Genomic DNA, 21,066 nt, shown 5'->3' on the forward strand with positions numbered 1-21,066 from the left:
GAAAGAGTATGGAAAGAGATTGGGGAGCAAATCTAAGCTGACCTTGCTAGAATGCTCTTACAGTAGTTTATCTAAGTGCAGACATGAAATAATTCATTATTTCTGCATGGAAGCCCTTTTTGCTCTGTTTCTTTGAGCATTCTCAGAAAGGACAAAACAGATTTAAGGGCTAAACTCCAGAAAATGATGGGACATGGGGAAACTGCACAAGCAATCATCCAGAAGAGTGGCACTTTGTGTGTAAACCCAGCAAAACCAATCAGCCAGTCTCAGAGTATGATGATTCAAAGACAGCAGAGAAAGAAGGGAAAAGTCATGCGCAGGTTGTGGTAGTTTATGGAGCAGGACTGTTGCTCAGCCCAAAAGGGAACTCCTTGCTCTCAGGAATCAACTATGGGGATTCCACACTACCACCTGGGGTCAGCTCCCACTGCCAGCAAATGCAAACCCAAAGCACATGTGTATGTTATGACACATACAAGCACCACTGTTAATATGTTTGCAAAATGGTCACAAACCATTTACTTCACGGAAAGCTTTTTGGAAATGAGCACAACAAAGAATCTGATTCTTTACTACTTTGTTTCACTTTGACACAGCTGTATTGTCTGCTACAGTCAATGGTGTATCTAACATCAAAGAAAAAATGGTGATCATGCAGTCCTAACATTTCATTATTGATATAATTTTCCTCCTTCTGTGAAGCTGAATTTTAGCTTCCATGTAATACTTCTTCCAAATTTCAGGCTGGTACAGTCCAATTTGAAAGTCCTTTTGTAAGAAAAGTTGTGAAGCATGCAACCTGAATATAAACCAATTGTCTTCTGTTTGTCAGTTTATACTCCTCAGTTGTACCCATATCCATACTAACTGAGCTGTTAATTAACTTTTAAATGTGTTGTTGATGGGCAAATCCTCAAAGTTTAACTCACATAAACTATATGTCTACACATGATAGTTGAGAAACTATAGAACTTTAAATAAAAAAATTGTCATCAATTTTGCAATGAGAAATAGTATCTTTGAAATTTCTAGTAAAAGTGAAAATATCAAACAGCAAGTGTTTGGTGGCAAGTTCATTTTAGAAAACAGTGACATGAAATTCAACCTCAAGACCTAAGCTTTGAAGTACCCGGTTTCCTATCCTGCAACATCTTGGATACCCAGCTACCCTGGCAAACCCTCAAGCTGACACCAAGCCAGCAACACCCAGCACCTATGCCAGGGCTCCCAGCTCTCCAGACAAAGAGGCTGCTTCCAAGCAGCCCATGCCAGGGCAGTCTGTACACAGCTGTCCCCAGGGGTCTTAGAAATCCAGAGTTCTTGGCAACAGCCAGGCTTCCAGTTCTGGTGAATCAGACTTTCCAGTAACAAACTGTCATGTTAGAAATTACCCAGCCCACTCAAACCCAAAGTGAAACATTTCCATCACACTGAGATTGCTATTTAAACACAAACCAGAAAAAAACCCTAAGTAACTGAAAAAAAATTTAGCTTCTTTGGTCCACATTTTATAAATGTATACCCTTACAGAAAAACTACATGAGAAAAAACAGCTAGGAAAAGTAACATAGTTTTTAGCATGCTCCTATCAAAACATGCCAACCAAACTAAAGAGAACATGCATAAATAACAAAAATTAAAATTAAAAGTAAACAAGTTGCAAATTCCGTTACCTCACCTAAAGTTTTCCCAGTCTGACAGATAAATTACATTGTTATCCTGCAGTTATTTACTTATTATGCCTCTCATCTATTTCTGACATGTTAAGAGTAAAATCGTGCTACAGAGGTAAACTGATAGGAAACTTTGATTAAAGTATACTGGCTTCAGGTCATAATTACAGGGTGACTTCCAAAAGAAACCAAAGAGGAGAAAAACGAAACTGAATTCCAAATGGCAAGTTTTTGTAGTCTTTTTTTGCAAATTTTTGTTGTGGAAATGTGAAAACCAGTAACTTTCTCTATTTTGATTATATGAATGGATCTAATTTGGCTTGCTACTTTGGAGAAGTATGTGTTAAAACACTTGTCAAAACTTCTTACTATTTCTTATATACTCTGATAGCTATGGGATAGTATGTCTAATCTGAAAAGAAATATCCTCCTTCATCAGCTGGACTGCAAAATTTCAGTTTTACTTACACAGCTGGAAAGTTTGGAGCCTGTTCTGGTACACAGTGTTGATGAACAAGCACAGCTCTTTATGACCATGTTGCAAAACTGTTTCCCAAGTCCTATCCACTGGAAACCAATGATTTGAGGAGCAGGAAAGGTTCAGATCAAGCTGTCAGTGTTTTGAAGGAGCTATGTTTGTGCCTGTGTGTGTAGACCCTTTTCTTGGGAAGGGCAAAAATCAACAGTCAGGAAGAGTGCTCACAAAAAGGGAAATTAATTCCTTGTTTTCGTTAACACACCCTTCATTATTTCTCAATGGAATTTTAATTTTTATTCAGATAATACCTGTCTCAAACACAGAAAAGTAAGAATCTTGAGAAGTTGGCTTCAATGAAAATCCTGAACACCATCCCATGCTCAGCACTCTTAGATCATACATTACAATTTATCTTCTAAATGTAAAGATTTTCACCAAATTCATTGTCACTGCCTAGTACTCAATGCATATGGAAGAGACACACACACACAGACACTTGCATAAGAATCTACCTTGATTAAAGCAACTGCACACGAGTATTCCCAGCTGTCATACCTCAGGCTCTTCATTTCCAACAGGTGAAAAAAAAGAGCAACTCGGAGACAATGAAGAAACAGCAAACTATACAACCACCTCCTACATTGCCTCAACTATTTTACATTATAACTATGCACCTAAACAGCATTTTAGCAGGGTATGATTAGAGAGAATGGGAGGAAGTAAAATGACAGAAGGAAAAAGGAACAATTCACCATTATCAGCATAGGCTTTGTTCAGATATATGGCCCAACCTTGTCCTGACTGTGCTGGCAGAAAGCCAGGCAACACAAGCCATGAGCAAATTACAGCCTGGTCAGCAAAGACACCAGTCTGGAGAGCAATGGGATTAGGAACTCAGAATATGCAACAGCAAGCAACTGCTACACAGTTTAAACACAGCCACAGAGACCAGCTGCTCCAGAAACTCTAGCAGAATGGACATTATCCCTGCTGAGTAGCATCATGGTCCCAGTGCAGGTGCATTTAGTGTAACTGGCCCTTGAAATGTATTATTGCTGGACAATTTGGTCCAGCTGTGTTCAAGTCAACTTTGAAAGAAGTTCACTTGCATTAAATAACTTATGTTGTTAGCCCTTTGCACACACGTTCAGGTGCAGTAAAACCAGCTGAGAAAGGACATGGTCTTCCAGTTCTCTTAATCTCTTTGTGCAAGGATAAAATCTTCTCCCAAAGAAAACAAGTGCTTTAGTGATACTCGCAAGGCCTACCTTGCCCAAACCAGGGGTGTCCTTCACTTTGCTGACTGCCCTCAACAAACATGGTGGTGCAGGTGGTGGTGAAGTCTGAAGGATATTGCTGAAGCTGGTAGAAAAGAGAGGAGATTCAGGAGCAGATGATGCGGAAGGCCTGTGCTTCTTCTTTTTGGAAGACAGGTTCAATTTCTGAGCGGCTCTGTGGGAAAAATAAGAAGAGTAAGCTAAAACATCACCAGACATCAACACAAGCAGTCAAGAATAAGCAAAGGTATTTATCAGGTTACTATTTATGTAGGGTCTCACTTTTGACCTCATTGATCCCAACAGTTTTATAATATTTGTTCTTCACTCATCATTACTAGTTTGATTCATTAATGCCACTGACTTCACAAAGTTACACCAAATTTACACATTTTGCATGAAATAGGGTTACAATCAGGCCTCTGTCACTATCTCATCTATTGAAACAATTTAACCTGCAAGTAAGCTCCAAAGCCTACAGTTAAATCAATGAACTATATGGCAATTTCTGTTCTAAAATGAAGTTCAGTCATGAAATGGTTCCCACAGAATTGTGTCTCATTCATAAACCTCTGATTAGAAAATTAATCCTTGTACAATGTTTGGATGTAAGCAGCCACTATTAAGTTAATTAGTATTAAATGCTCAGGTGAATTTGCTGAGATGCAAGAAGCTTCACACCAGCTGTTTTAGAATTTTATAACCTCTTAAAACACAAGCCAATCTAAAAACTTAGCAAACAATGAACAAAGAAAATATTGCATTTTGCAATGAGATGGAGACCATCATACCAACTACAGCTACATCATTAACCACTAAGCAAGGACAGCAATTAAAATTGTTTTTAATAATACAGTATTCTTAGGTAAGAATCCTGAAACTTGTACAGACTTTGGTTAAAAAGCTAAGCTTTTCTGGAACAGAAACATTCAGTACTTTTATTTTGCAAAATATTTCTTTTGAGAGACAATTCAACATTCAGCCATTGCTGCAGCTGGTTTGTTCCAACACTTGTGCATTCTGCACTGTCCAGGGATATTGTTAATATTAATCATGCTGTCCCACAGTTTCCCTTTTGTAAAATGAGCACTTTAAAGCGAGGAGGGCAGCTGGAGCACCATATCAAAGGAGAGATGGGTGTAACAATTCATGAGGCTGCTTTCATGTTGTTTGCTTTGGCAGACAAATTGTGAAGTAGTCTGTGCAGACAGTAGCTGTCCTTACTTTGCTGAAGTGTGACAGTAAAGACAAAGAATTCTAAATCCTCCTAAGTTTTAAGAAGCTTTAGCTCCATTACACTGCTAGCAGTATAGATTATCCAACCAAATTTACAAAAGTAATTACATTATCTTATCCCAAGGAGTTAGGGCAATATGTTTGAACACACACACACAAAATATCTATAGAGACACTCATTTCAGTATTTAAGTACATTGTTTTTGTATCAGACGTCTCAAACACATGAACAAATTACTGCTGGGCATGAAGTTGCCATATGTCAGCTGGCCGTGTGCACAGTGTGCAAGATCAGTATGTTCTCTTTTAGCCTATGGCAAGTGCAAAGCACTTCCAGATAGATTAGTTTTTAAATAAAAGAAAAGCACTAGGAGATTTTAATTGACCTGATACAAAATTACAACTCAGAAGTTTCTGCACCACCTCCTTGTTGTTTCCCTTCCCTCTGGCCTAAAGCCTGCAGTTCATAACATGTCTCTCTCTTTTAAGAGTCTGCTTTCTTTTTCATAGAAAATATAATCGAAAGGTGTTGATCAAAACCAAAGCAAAAAGCACTGATTTGTCCTTTTCTGAGCAACATTTCAATGGTTTGAGAGGAATAAATTATTTCAGCTTCCATATTATCACTCATGCTTTTATGAAGCTGTCCATGCTGTATTGAGATTTTCTAAATGTCTTAGCTTCACTATAAAATTATTTTAAGCAAAATCTTGTATTTAATGCAACAACTGAAAATACAAATATTGGCCAAACACATTGAAAAATTTACTCCTGCGGACAAGCTCAGTAGAGTACAGTCCTAAATACAGGCAGTGGCCCTACCCTCTCTGGTCATACTTCTGGTCTCATTGACTTACCTGGAGTTAAAATACATTTAGTAAAAGCCATTTTCTAAGTTGACTGACAGAGCCATTACCACTTTTGCCACTAAATGCTTTTCCAGCATTTGCTGTTCTTTTTACAAAGTTGATACTGTAATACAAAACACTTCTTGACCCAACCAAGACCATAGCTGGCATTTTCTTAAAGAAAAAACACTGTTGGATGTACCTGGCCTTTTCAAAACCTTGGAACTATATTCTAGTTTGACAGTTATAACCTTTGAGAGTGCCTTCAAATGGAAGAACCTGCATTTTCTTTCATATTTTTGGCCTGGAACTGGAAAAATGCATTAAAAAACAATGAACTATTTCTCACAACTTTATGGGGTTTTCTGCTTTTCCCCAAGGAGAGAAAAATCAGTGCACAGCAGGCTAGAAAATAATTTACAAGCCCTATCAGATTTGCCTGAATTTTGAAGGGGATCAAAACAGCAAGAAGTTTCAGGTAATTCCCAGAGTATTTGAACAGGAAGAGAAGGATATTTTAACCAGATGTAGGCTGCAATCTGACACAAACACAGACAGTGCAGCTTTTTTGTGAGCACATTTGTGTGACAAAAATAATTCAGCTTGGGTGGCTAGCATTGCTCTCAACACAGTCATGCCTGCTGATGATAATTTGGCCCAGTCAACTAGCACAGAAGGTTAAAAATTCTCATGTTTTACTATTCAAGGCAATTCAGAGGCCTGGCTCTCCCATGCAGACTCTCTGGACCACCAGACTTCTCAGGCAAAGCACCAGGCTGGACCTTGGGAGACCTGATGCTGCTGTGGCTCACAGCCTGGGCAGCCCAGCCAGCAGCTGTTTAGACTCTGCTTGTTGTCTGGGAACCAGCTAATTTGTTTTCATTTAATATCCAGTATAATAGGACTCTGATTTCCACTTGAGACCATGCATACTACTGCAGTAATGGTAACAGCGATGACAGCAGCACAGCTTTCTATATTGACAATAAGCTGATCACACTCCAAGTTGCATCGCATCCCACTTGAGCCAAGTGATATCAGCAAGGAACTACGCAGGGGTGCACAGTGGGTTCCAGTTCCATGCAAACCCCTTCCCGGCTGTGCACAGTACGGCTGTGGTCAGGATTGTGTCCACAGAGACACACAGGGAACTTGATCCAAATTAATTTTTTGAAGTGCTTAATTTAAACTGTATCATCCCACCGCATGGATGTGGTCATTCACAACAGAACCACCTTTTATGTCATTTTACTGCATTATCTTCCAAAATAATGCAGATTTAACCGAGTTTATCTAATGTACTTTGGATTCACACTGACAGTTAATTGATATTATTTTTTCCTGAGCATCTCTAAGTAAACATTCAGCTGGAGACTTTCTGAAAGCTTACAAGATTTGTAGCAGAGGAAATAATCACAAGGTCAAGATTTGAGATTGCAGGAGACACATTAGAAAGCAGATTAATAGAAATAAAACTGAGGGATTGCTGGCAGGAAAGGGGAACTGCAATGAATGTCCAGCTGATCCATGGCAAAGACTGAAGTAATTTTTTGAAAGGGCATTCTCTGCTTTTTGTTTTTTAAAATACAAGTTTAATAAGGTATACTTTTGTGCAGCCAGAACACTTCAATTCCTGCCTATGCAGAAACAGTGATTTTATTATTTTCCCCCTTAAAACTCCATGGGCAGGCTGGAATTTTCAAACACACTCACTGCAGAGCTACCTCCCCTACACTGGAAGCCAATTCATGACCTATATGAACTTTCTGAAAGCTGGAGATTCTCTGTGGGTCTCATCGAGGAAATGGAAGCACACCAGCTTAGAGGTAATTCTGAGGCGTGAGGGGGCAAAGCATACTCTTTGAAAACCCTTCTAGAGAGAGGAATGAACAGAAAGGGATTAAATAATCCATCTTTAACACAGAACAAAGGCACCACTTGGGGTGATGCAAAGATCTCTGCTAAGAAAGTTTTTCATTCTACTTATAAACAATACAAGAATGAAGTTGATTAAACACTTTACACAAAATAAAAGGCATTATGGAAAGGTCTGTAAATCCCTTGCTTAAAGAAGTCACTGGGTAATGGGTACAGTACAACATGCGTAAGGAACTGTGAAAGGAACAGTCTGAAAATTCATGGCTTCTAAATTAACTTCGGCTGCTCATAAAAAGCAACTTTAGAAACTGAGAACAAATCCATGCATCTACTCGTTGCTAAGTAATATTCTGGGGAAAACATAAAAACCACAAACACTGTGATACACCACTGTGATAAATCCTCCCTAAAATGCATAATGCTCACATGCCTCCAGCTCAAACAGAGTGGACTGGGACCTCATTTGACATAAAATTATCTAAGATCATGAACTTCAGTGAGCTAGCTGTGCCAATTTGTGGCATATTTGCTTCCTCTTATTTAACTAAGAAAGCAGACGCTGTTAATAAAATTCAATAGACATCTATTTCGCTTCATAGAAGAAATTATATTTTACCCAACATATCACCCAAGGCAAACTTGAAACTTTAGGACACACTGCCAAGTACAGGTCAGAAAGGACAGCAGGTTCTCTAGATTCAGAAGGAAATTAGACATTTAAGAGAATAATTAAAATACTATTCACACTTGTGTCAGCAAAGATCATCATTGATGTGTATCACTGACTCGCCCACTTCAGTACCTGACATGTCCCTTCACCACTAACATCTGAAGACATTTCTTTAGATGCACATCTCTATATTAATTATGGGAGTTATATTAAACTATGATGCATCCTGTATTTGTCACCCTTGGACACAGAATTACAAATCATAGGGGCCAGTGATCTGGCATATCACTTTCTGTGTCAAAATAAAAACATTCTTACTTTTATATCATATTTTCCACAGAGAAAATGGCTCTTGAGCTATGGAGACTAAAGTGTCATGTACTATCTAACTTGAAGGTAAATATTTGCAATTTTCATTAAAACTAAAAATCTATTTTTCTTCTATATTTGGACGTATACATTTCCTTTTACAAGACAAATACTCTCTGCTGGACACACCATTCAAGGAGTAAGGTATGCACTCTTTATGTGCAAGAGATTGCTTACCAGAGGATGTTCTGGTTTGACAAGTCAAAATTAGATCAATGGTCTTAACTAGTAATTAAAACACTATCTTTACTTATCCAAATCTGCCTTGCCTGCTGCATCTTAATACTGGGTTGGAAAACAGATAAAGGTTTAGTTTGGAAATCAGTCTCTTGAACTAACTACTTAAGCATATTTGTGTAGATGTATCACTAGTTATAATATACATTTGTGGCCAACAGTGTTGGTTACCCAGCCTGAAACACTGATATCCTATGGTAAAGGCACCATTCCCAAACTCTACTCTCAATAAAAAACCTTGACCAATTATTTGTTTATTGGTTGGTTGTTTTTTTTAAAAAAACCTCAGTCATAATTCTTTCTGTAGAAAGGGTAGGAATTCTTGACAGTCACCTACTAAGTAAAATATAATCTGTGTAGTATTCTGCTGAACTGATGGAATGTCAAACAAAAATATACCGGAAATCTGCCATTAGTTTATAGTATTTCCAACTGAAATGTTTACAAATATGGGTTTGTAGTGTATTTTCTGTTTGGGGTAAATGTGTATATATAAAATTAGTAACCATATCATATAGGTTCTCATGCAGCTGTAAGGTACAAACCAATAGGACACAACCTATTACAACCACATGGGTTTGTTTTTTTAATGAGAAAAGCCATTCTTGATTTTCAGGTACACTGGGTCACACAATAGCTGCTTTTTCTCCAGGATCTTTTGCTACTGAACCATCATGGAATCACAGAATGCCAGGTTGGAAGGGACCTCTAGGTTCAATTATATCTGTTATATGCTGACTATGAAAACAGGACACAGGGCACTAAATGGGATATTCACATTTTCTAATTACAGGGATCTAACCCAGCAACCAAAGCAAGTATGTTTCTTCCAATCACCTGTATGTGTAGGCTCACTAAGGTGACATTACAGCCAAGTTGATCTGAGTACCACCACCAAAAGTGGAGGAAGCATACCTGCCCCTCCCCTGCCTGCATATTTCCTTCCCCCCACACACCCTTGTTTCTTTCCTCACATTTATTTTGGCTTGGCTGCTACTGCTTTAGCCTCTTGAACTGCCTTGTGCCAAAGGGTGCTCCAAATCATACTTACAGGACAGGGCTAATATGTCAGAATTACTATGGGAAGCACTTCCCTGACCTTAAAAGCGGATGCCTACAGTACTAAATGGGGTTCCATGCTATACCTTATCTTGCTATTTGGAGGACAATGATCTGGCCAGTAGCCATGACTTCCTTTCTGCCGTGCCTTTCTTTTCATCTTCTAAAGGAAAGAGAACAGAGATGCTTCACAGGGTATTTAACCAACAAGCTAACAGCTGTGCTCTGCCTCAAGTGGCCCAGTTGCCTCTCCACCATCTGCTGCAAGCTGGGGCTATTCACTTGAGAAGCATGTTCAGTGGCAGAGCGAGAACAACCTCCAAGGGCTTTTTCTTGTACCTGTACATGGAACAGTTTTTCTCATCCAGATTGAACGCAAAAAGACAGAGCAATAAATCTTGCAGTTGCCTTCCCTTCCCAGCCCACGTTTCCTGCCTTCCAACAGGGCTTACAAGCTATGAATGAGAATTAGGGCAACTTTACTCCACTTTAATCCTCTGTGTGGCCAAGCCCAGGGCTGTGGTGCTGCAGTCTAGTAAGATATGAAAAGAATGAAATAAGAATCCTCAGAGGAACATTTCCTGGATTTGCAGTTCCAGTAAGATTCTTAGTATTTGTGTTTAATTATTTTACAATGCCTTTAAAATCTGGAGATAATTTGAGCTTTCTGCTTATGCTGTAGAAGGTATAATAAACATCTCTCTAATGCCCAGTAAACACTTGCCCCTTATTGTTCTCTTTATTTTTATGCATACATTCAATTTCATAGCAACAATAAAGCTGTCCCAGGCTACAATCTTTCACTTCTTGGGTGGTTAATTCAAATGTTTTGGCCACAGTGCCTTAGTGAGTGCACTCTCCCCTGGAACTGTCTTGTAAATGTCCAGAAACTCATTATTTTTAACTTATTTAATTCTAACAGAGCCAAAATACAGCTTCAAGCTTTACTCGGGATAGGTCTTTATAAAACGCAAAGGTTGTTGCACACAAGCAATCTTGGTGATATTAACAGCTCAGGCCTGCTCTTATATTGAATTCAAATTTGTGTAAATCACTGGCAACTGAGTTGCTCCTAGGTTGCACCAAAACAAAGAAGATTAATAAGCTTGAAGACCAATAGTTTAATGAGAAGCTTGAAGTCCTACACAAGTATATATTGCAGGACAGAGGGTTTATGTTCTACACAGCTCTTATTTGCGTGAAACTACCACTTTTAGACAAGGATATGACAAGAAAAGAAACAAACCACTTCTCCTGTCATTGCTGTTAAATTCACAAGATTCTCTTCAGCAGGTATTCCTGTCCTCCAGTAAAGATCTTTTTACCTAATCTAAAAGTTCTTGAAAAACTCAGATTCAATGGCATATGTCCTTCTGTCTTTGGCAACAGGATCATTAATTAGCTCTCATGTAAAGTCTCAAATGTAATGTTGGCCAAAAAGTAACAAATAAAATGAACTATCATATTTGAAATTTCTACAAGAAATCATACCCTTGTGCTTCAATAGTACCCATCAAGAAAACTACATCTTGAGTCTAACTTGATACATTTAGCTAGAGAAAGATAATTTCTTCTTTATTTCAATTTCTTTTTCTCTTTATTCTCTTACCCTTTTAATACTATTCCTAAATTTCAGAGATTACGGATCCAGGTCACCACACACACTGTAAAAATGACCCGATTCACATTTCCTGCTGTGTTATTGACTGTAGGCACAAAATCAACCTGCATTTTTAGATAAAAGAGTGACTTTGGTGACTAGCAGAAGGACCTGACTCTTAAAAAAATGTTCAGCACTCAAAAGCAGAAGACAAATCACTAGTCATTTTTTTTAAAAGAGTGGGTAGAGGTTGTTTTTTATTATTAATCTAGCTCTTTTTTCTCTCTGAAAAATGCTTTTACAAATAATGGTAGTCAGACAGATGACAGTGCTCACAGCATTATCCCATTCTTGGAAAGCTCTAAGGATGAGTTGGATACGTGTCACCACATGCTTAATGCATGAAGCAAGCTGAACCATTATGCCTGGATAAAATAAAATCAGACATTTAGTACTATAGTTAAATACGGGAAGAAAACCAGCTACATTTACTATAACTCAAATTAATTCAAACATAAACACTTCCTCATTATTGCCATGGTTACTGGGCAATGCAAGTTCCAATCCCACAGGAAAACTGCATAGGCAGGAGACTGACAACCACAGACCAGAGTAGCCTTAATTTCAATCACACAGAGCTGAGGGCAAGGGCACTGGTATCTTTCTGCAAAAGGTCAGAAACAAGTTTCATCCAGCTCAAGCTTTTGTTGTTAAGAAGCATTACCTGTATATATTAAAGATTTAGATTGTAAGATGCTGACATTGCCACTAAGTAATAAGAAATGAGTGCATAGTTTTGTATTTGTACTGTTATTGTGTAAAACAAGAAACACATGCAGATGTGTCAGTCTTCACGTGTTAGCTGGAAAATATAAGGGAGTTATATGTACAGTTACACTGTTTCATCCCGAACAGCTGGGACAACCTAGTAAACTTCAAACCACAGGACAGGACTTTTGGTTAGTCAACCCCTAGCTGACTCTCCTCATGACCCACAAGTAACAATAGTTATGACAACTTAAAAACATGACTAACAGAAGCTTTGCAATGAGAGTCCCACAAACAGCTGGCCATTTAATAACAGTCCTTAAAATCATATAAAGCAATTTCATTAACTGTGAGTTTTATGGAGCTTATACGATTACAGTTCCTCTATTACCTTGGATGCTAAAGCCTGACCACACACTGTGTGCAAAGCTATTTTGCTTCATCTCTGTCCCATTCAGCAAAAACCTCTCATAACACTAGGACAAAAAGTTGCCAGCACACAGATTCACAGCCCATTCTATCATTGTTTAACTTTCTGGTTGGCAGAACAATTAAACAGATACATAAAAAGGCCAAAAGGCAGGTAAGCTTCACAGGGTTTTTTGCCTCATCAATATTTTGGAGGCCAGCACATTTAAAATAACACCAAGCATACAAATGGTGAATTGTTCTGACAACACAGATGCACTGAAATTCAGTGCACTTAAGCCCAGCTCTGACAAGCAATCTCCTCACATAGTCAAAAATATTTCCTCTAAAAGTTGCCATAAATCTTGCCTTGTCCTTAGTCACCACCATGAGATAGTGATAATCCTTTGAGAGAAGTTGTTTTCGACTAGTAGAGACTGTCACCATTACTATGTATAATACATTTAGGTCCAAGACAGGTCCTCCTCTTAACAGACTGCACTTGAGCTAAAATCAGTCCAGCCCCAACAGCTTATCAGCAAACCAGACAAAAGAAAAAGTTTTTGCTCCCACCTTCACAGAGAAATGCTGAAGCACAAAGAAATTAATGAACAGTCTTAAATAGGAATTTAATCTAGATCTCCTCAACAGATTTACAGAAACATTTATAGTCATTTTGGAGACACCTAATAGTACGCCCTACCCAGTACCCACAAGAAGGGTACCAGTACCATGAGAAGATGACAGTCAGGCTCTTCAAACCAGGGCATGGAAAGAGAACAAGAGCTAATGGACGTTTGTTGAAACAAGAGAGGTTTGAACAGGGTATTAGGAAAATATTTTTCATCCTGAGGACAGTCAAGCAAGGTTGCATGGTCTCTGACCTTGATGAGGCTTAAGTCCCAAATGGATGAAGTCCTGGACACCTGCCTAACCTCAGATTAGAGGACAAGAAAAATCCTGAAGTCCCTTCTAGCCTCTGTGATTCAATGATGCTATGAAAGAGATGTTACTGCAATTCTGAGAGTAATTATGCTTTATTTTTTCTTTTGAAATATCTTTTCTCTGAAAAGTTTCAACAAAATCACTTAAGCATCAATCCCATCAATGTATTCAATGCAAAATTAAAGTTTCCATTTTTAGAACATGAATTTAAATAAAATTGAAGGAAATGGCAAACAATTTCAAATGGAAAAATTTAGTAACTACTTTCTGAAGGGTGTAACCAAAACACAAAAAATGTATTGATTCTTGCTTGCTTTCTGTGAAGACATAAACTAAATCAGCAGAAGCTGACGAAGTAACTAATACAAATGAAATCCATATTTTTTTTTCTGAGGAAAAAAACTGGTAAAAATTTCACCCAACTCACTTTCAGTATTTTGTTATAAAACCTTTTATCTACCTACTGAAGACTCAGGAAGCAATTCTACACTACACTAAATGCCCTCACACCCAGCCATTTGCGGGGGAAGTCCTATGTGCCCAGCCTCTTGCAGGAATGATCAGCATCCTGCTAGCTCAGACCCCACCTCCTTTGAGACCTGACCTTAATATTTAACCTACTTTAATCATGCTGCAGAATGAATTATTACAAAAACTTATGAACCTGGAAAACACTATCACTGTTGGCGATTACTGTTATTTTTTAAAGGAATCTTTTGTTCTTGTTTTTCTATTTCCAGTAAAGTGAAATAAAAAAACAACATGAAATTAAATACACCACACAAGGTAGCCAGAAAGGAGTGACCTGTACAGATGTGTGACACAAGGACCAAAAAGCAGAACATATGAGATGTAAGGCCTTTAATCTACAGATTTTTTAAAATTACCTATATAAATTTCAGTGAAAGCCAATTTATTTTCAGTTCTGAGAGCACTTCTCGGACAGCTGGGCAAACCGCTAAACTGAAAAGTAATTGGAACGTATTTTTGTTTCTTAGCAAAAGTACATTTTTGAAAGTATGCCTAAAAGTGAAAAAATGCTACTTAAAATGGCTCAAAATTTTATGCCAAAAGTGTTTCTCTAAATTACATCCTGTCACACATAAAGACAACAGAGAAATTTACTTGCTGTTTGATTTCACTTGGACTTCAGCCTTTTTTGTGATCGGTTAATACCCAGATTCACACCTCTGTTCCATCTGAATAAAGCGCCAGTAACTCATGATCAATGTTGATAAAATACAGGTGAGACTGATGGGTGCAGGGGAAAGGGGAATCAGAGGAATTAGCAAGGGTCCTGTCTGCTCTTCCAGATCAGCAAAGGGACTGCAGTCTCCAAGTCCCATGGGCCCATGGTAGGTATGATAAATACAAGCAGCTATATCAACCAGAAAAATCTCTTCCCTCTTAAAATGCATAGACAACTAATCTTCTTTCTTTTTGGATACAGACGTCGCTCTTGTGATATATTTTTATCATCTGAAGGCCAGAATATTGCTGTTTGCTCTAATGACAGCTAGGTAAAACTGTTTCACGTGGTGCACCCAAAATAAAAGGTCATTTCCCAAGAAGAGAGATTCAGTTGTAACTGAGCTCTCATTCTATTGTCTTTCTCCACTATTCTACGGTGAAGAGTTAGAAGCATGAAAACCTTTCTGTTCCTTGATTTTTGAAGACAAACCATGCTCATTAAATACCTGAAGCTTTCCCAGAAATGTCTGCACTTGAAGCTTTTCTTCCTGGACAGCTGGCCTACTGAAAGCTGGGTCAGTCCTCTTAGTCCTGAGATCTTCTTGTTCCTCTACCTCCAATGGTCAGGAACCTATAGGTTCCTGACCCACATCACCTACTGCTGGGTGCAATCCTATCAAAAGGCACATACTCTATATGATAGCAGTTTGATATAAACCATATTCTTCTAAAAATCATGGTCCTCAGCAGCAAAGCAAAGAATAGGCTAAAAATTAAATCTACCACAACTCAGGGAACACTTGAAAAACCAGAATTAAAATAACTCTTTGAAGATACTTCTCACTTAGTAATGCATCTCCCTCACACAAGAGATGAGGCCACTGAGCAGAATTAGTTCTGTATTAAATTCTTCTTTGATGAGAAGGTCTGGAAAATGGGTTCATCTACCTCCTTCATAATAAATCTCCCATAGTCAGGAAACCAGAACATTAACCTAGGAATCTTATAGACAGCATTTTCTCTTGGACTTGAAAAACATTTCCAGTAATATTTTCTCTCCACAGCTACCTTAATTTCCTATAGTTGCCAAAGTACATCTATATAGTTCCACAACACATTTTATCCTGCTCTCCCATTTGAAATTTAGGAAAAACTTGTGAACATTTCAAGTAAGATGCAGGACAGTCTGCAGTCACATCTTACCATCTCCCTTCTCTGTAACAAACAGTTGCAATTTTGCCCCTGACATACAGCACCCTAAGAATAAGACCAAAAAATTGTATTTCTTGCTATATTTATTTTATATGAGTCAGAGGACAGGAGAAGAAGAGCCAGAGAAAGACAGCACTTGGGACAAACTCAGCACTATGAAACTCTAGTTTTGAAAGATAAATCTCTATTGCTTTCAAAATAATACATTAAACAGAAGCCTGGAACACAACAGTAGTGGATCAAGCCCTCTGCAACCAAGACAGTGCAATGATGCATTTTGTAGAAGTCAGCCCCTGAAATTGAAGATGCAAATGCACAGGCAGGAAAAGCAAAGAGATACTACCTATAAAGGTGTAGAAAACAGTATCATTGCAACATCAAAGGTAAAACAAGCTGGATGTTTGAAAATCAGTCATGTGCTGTGGCTTCTTCTGTTAGTAAGGACACAGCTGGACACCAGCTAGGTGCTCTATTAAAGGCCCTTGATCAAATACTGTAGCTTAACTTGACACTGTTCTCAAGCGCTGTGTAAGAGACACAGCTCCAAATTTCACATATGTCTTTGTGCATTACTGCAACACAGTCAAAGCAAAACCTTGGTCATACCAGTATGGACTACGTCAGATTAGAGAAATATGGGAAAAGGTCAGCAAATAGCTTACACACCACAAGAGTTCACACAGACAGAGAATGGTATCCAAGGGAAAGTCCACTTACCATTTATGATGCTTCCACACCACACAGATGGTTATTGTTTTGTTGCATCCAACTTTTTATGGTTGAAAAGCTGCTTAGTGATCAAAGACTTTTAAGGATCCCATTATAGGGCAGATGATGTTGCAACATATACTTGAGAAACCCACCACCAAATAGGTTATAATCCAAAGATTTTAAATGTTTTTTACAGACAGCTAAAAAAATCAATCCAACTTTACACAATGTACGTTACAGTTGACCTATAAAACTCTCTTTCTTCCTATTTACAAGACAGAGATGGATGCAATCTTATTCCAAAACTGTCCATCTTTTACAGCTCAGTTTGCCTCATCTTTCCATGGGTAAAGCTTTCTAGTCAAACTTCTTTAATTGTGGTTTCTCTAAAGAATGCTGGTTCATCTTTTGGGGACATTATTTAAGAATACAGATTTTATGGAAAAAAGTGTAGAGTACATATGTTTTTATGATATTTAAACAAGAGAGGATGGAAACCTTATTGAATGGGTATTGCTGTTATAATGAACTTGCCCAACTGATCTGGCATGTCTGAGGCAACTTCCTTGCAGTTAAGAACTCTCCAGCTCCTCCGGAGTAAAGCATTTTCCTCTTGAAGCTTCAGATCAACATGAAAACCTCATTTTACATGGAAGGTATTGATCTATTTGGGACTTATTTAAGCTGCCTAGCTTTATTAGTTTAGGCCTTCTGTGCTCAAAACAGAACTCTATGGTACTCTCTGAGGAGCCTCTGTCCCTTCTCTCACCCTGATTCTTCTGTGTGCTAATACCCAAAAAATATTGATTGCAACCAACCCTTTCTAAAAGGCTCCTTGCAGATACCGGCGTATCATAGCAATTTCCTTTCTCATAACCAGGAAAATCACCCTGCAGCCACTCACAGAGCTGCGGAATTTTAAACCAGTCCTTTGACTTTAACAGGACCCATCAGACTCATGGTGAAGAGTGAGGCTGATAAAGCAGCCAAGAACTCCTCTGCACAGCTTTGCACACAGACACAGCCTTCCATGTGCTCAGAAATTAGGGTAATTTTTATTAAATCTTCCATTTTGTCCACTTGCAACATCACCATAATATGTGGGCATCACTGAAGCAGCCTCACTCAAGCAGTCATTTAAGATTATTACAGCATAGAACACTATGAATATTGGGGGCAAAGGGAGATGTACTTTAGAATAAAGTAACTCATAACACAATCTTTCGTTAAATTTTTAAACATAAATTGTATTCCTCTTTGGAGGGAAAGCAATAGCCACACACCTTGTGTCTACAGTGCAAAAGTGTGAAGTTGATACAGACAGATAAACCTGAACTCATGCCATACAATAACTCATATAATAACTCATGCCATACATATTTTCTATCCCTGTCTAAACATAAGTTATCCCACTGTAATTTCAGCAGTATGGTTGTAGTAAATAAACTTCTTAGTGTGAAAGTACTTATTCTGGTACAGTTTATCACCAAACAGCATGGAGAATATGAGAATGTAATGTAAAGAACCACTTAATGATAAAATTGCAATTACACAAGAGCAGCTGTGCTGATACAATTATTTTGGCAAGAAGAAGAAATATGCCTCACAATGAAAATGCCTGCATGATACTTATGTGAACACATACATGCAATACAGCCAGTTCACTTTTCTCTGTACGTATCAACACCCACACCAGTCCTGCATGCACAAAACAAAAAACAGAAGCCCTGTGGATCACAAAACAGAAAGTGAATTCAGGGTCTTTTTGGCTTGCGGAAATAAGATCATACTGCTTCATATCTGAGCTGGGAGAACACAACACTACATCAGACAAAGCTATCGGCCCACAGATCTCTCTCCTTCCATCATCAACACCACTGACTTCTTTTTATTTCATTATGTGCTCTTGCAGCTACTGACTTCTTCTTTTTATTTCATTATGTGCTCTTGCAGCTATCTTACATATACATCATGTTACCTGTTTTTCACTTTGTCTGGTTACTGCCCCATCAGTTCATTCAATGAAATACTGGAAACACAGCAGGTAGATTAAATGTACTCAGTTCATCACTAACACACTGATGGTCATTCAGGGACGATGTTGCAGTCCTTACTCTACTATTAGCTCCTGTCCACCACACTAAGTCAGACTTTTATGTGCAGTTTTGTTCCCCAGGCTAGAACGTATTTATACTCCCCTTGAAGATTTGGGAAGAAGACCCATTAACTACATGACACATATTAGACTGCATTTTGTACCAAGCGAAACAGTGTAACTCCAGGGCCTTTTTGCATGGTTGTATTCCACATCTCTGACACTGCATGGAGACCCACTCTGATCACATTAAATGCAAATCAATAATGTTAAGGGCAGTTTCAGTGAATCTCAGGAGATAAGATCATGCTCTGAGACTCACTGAGGCCAATCTTAGATCACTTGTTTCTGAATGTATTATAAATTTGCTGTGCACATTCAGTTTTGCAAGGACCTAAGCACCTCCTGTGACACGTGCTGCATACCTTTAGCTCCTACTGAGGCATTTCAGAAACAGGCATTTTCTGAGTCTTGAAAGGGATTCCTGTCCGTAGACCTGACCCCACATCATGATTTATGCCCTGCATTGCTGCTGAAGGAAGCAGAAGTAAAAAATACTCATTTACTTGAAGAAAGAGATTTTAGAAAGCCCTGTTGTTAGAACAGAAGACAACCAGCTTGCGAATGGAGCTTGTCAATAAAACTGCTAGTAGGCACTCAGGAAAGCTGACTGGTGGGGTGCCAGGCAAACTGACACTACTGTGTGTGTGTTAGGAGGAAAAGCCACTATTATATTATCATTATTTACCAAGCAAGATGCAGAATATTTTCAAGCATAACTGAAATGGATCAGCCCTGGAACACCTGCCTGGGAGTAAAAATGTCTCGCAAGCACAGAGGCTGGCTGCCACTGCTGCAGATAAATTCACTATCGTGACAACTTCAAGAATAAGACATTTGTCAATTAAAGGAGTATATATAGGGCATGTGATTATGCCATCTTCCCTTCTCTATCTCATCCCACAGGAAAAAGCAGAATGACAAGTAAAAGCTTATTTTCATGTTCATTTCCACCAGATTAAGGAAGCTTACAGCAGAAGCAGAAGGGCAGTGATAATGAGAGCGTGGTTTGGGGGAAGAAAAAAAAGCACTACCACAAAAAAAAATAAATCTCAGTACTCTATTTTATGGAGTCATCTTATATAACAGGAAGCAAGCACAGTTATTCCGGATCTTGAATACCGTCTGTCACGTCGCCACAAGCAAAAGAAGTAGAAAGAAGTATATGTGACCATTTGAAGCCTGTTAGTTTTAATTATTCTGTAATAATCTTGGTTACATAAATCCTTGCAGGTTGAATTTGAGGAAGAAAGTGCCATGGAGATTAAGCCTACATAGTACCTAAATAACTCCAAAGCTAAGGGGAAACTAGGTCTTTCCTTGTAAATGGCAAGCTCACAGATGAGGGTGGCAGGCAGTGCGTGGTATTTACAGGCTAGCTACTAAGACTGGTCTGAATTCTTCAGGGCAGGAACATGCACTTTCAGGGAGACAGGTGACATGCAGCTGCTCCTTAGCAAAGGAGTACTTTTCTGTCAAGAAGCTAAAAAGCATCCGCTATCTATGTATGTACAATTTAGCTGAAACCCTAGAAGAGTCCAAGGTTGGGGTATACCAGCTGGCTCATTTGCCACTCCCCAGCTCAGCATGTGGGTGCCACAGAACTGCCCAGAGCTGCTGGTGCAGAGAGCTAAGACGGTCCCCTTACCATTTCCCTCTACTAGCACGTAACACAGGGCAGGGTGTGGCCCTCCGTTTCTCAGGTTTATAGGTCATGGGGTAGATTTCAGCTAATACCATGGGTCAGAAACAGTGTTTAGGATGAAGAGATGTACTAGAATTTCAAAAATATCAGTGAAACATTTAAGTGCCTCAAAACCATATATTCACTTTTTTTTTAAGCTTTAGCATACATCAAAAGAGAAATAAAATTGTCTATACTGGTCTGAACGTGAGCGGCCCTAAGCGCTTGCAGCCCTGGGCTGCATCAAAAGAGGAGTAGCCAGTAAGTCAAGGGAGGTGATTCTCTTCCTTTACTCAGCTCATATGAGACCCCACCTGGAGTACTGTGTCCAGTTCTGGAGCCCCAACATAAGATAAACATGGAGCTCAAGGAGAAAGTCCAGAGAAAGGCCATGAAGATGATCCGAGGGCTGGAGCACCTCTGCTATGAGGACAGGCTGAGACAGTTAGGTCTGTTCAGCCTGAAGAAGAGAAGTCTCCAGGGAGACCTTATAGCAGCCTTCCAGTACCTAAAGTGGAGGCTACAGGAAAGAAAGGTGGGGAGGAACGTTTTACAGGGGCTATTACTGAGAGGACAAGGGGTAATGGATTAAACCTGGAAGAGGGGACAGTTAGGTTAGACATTAGGAGGAAATTCTTCAGAGTGAGGGTGGTGAGACACTGGA

The 21,066-nt window shown here is 38.8% G+C and overlaps 1 protein-coding gene across 1 annotated transcript in view; it reads right to left on the reverse strand.

Annotated features, from left to right (window-relative positions):
• The window catches only part of KIF26B (kinesin family member 26B), a 210,348-nt gene that overhangs the window by 109,923 nt on the left and 79,359 nt on the right, over positions 1-21,066 (reverse strand). The window contains exon 4 of the mRNA XM_010004616.1: positions 3,423-3,606. Coding sequence (XP_010002918.1) covers positions 3,423-3,606 — 184 coding nt within the window. The remainder of the gene's footprint in view (positions 1-3,422; positions 3,607-21,066) is intronic.

This window comes from Chaetura pelagica, unplaced genomic scaffold (genome assembly GCF_000747805.2).
Source record: "Chaetura pelagica isolate M959 unplaced genomic scaffold, ChaPel_1.0 scaffold278, whole genome shotgun sequence".
NCBI lineage: Eukaryota > Metazoa > Chordata > Aves > Apodiformes > Apodidae > Chaetura > Chaetura pelagica.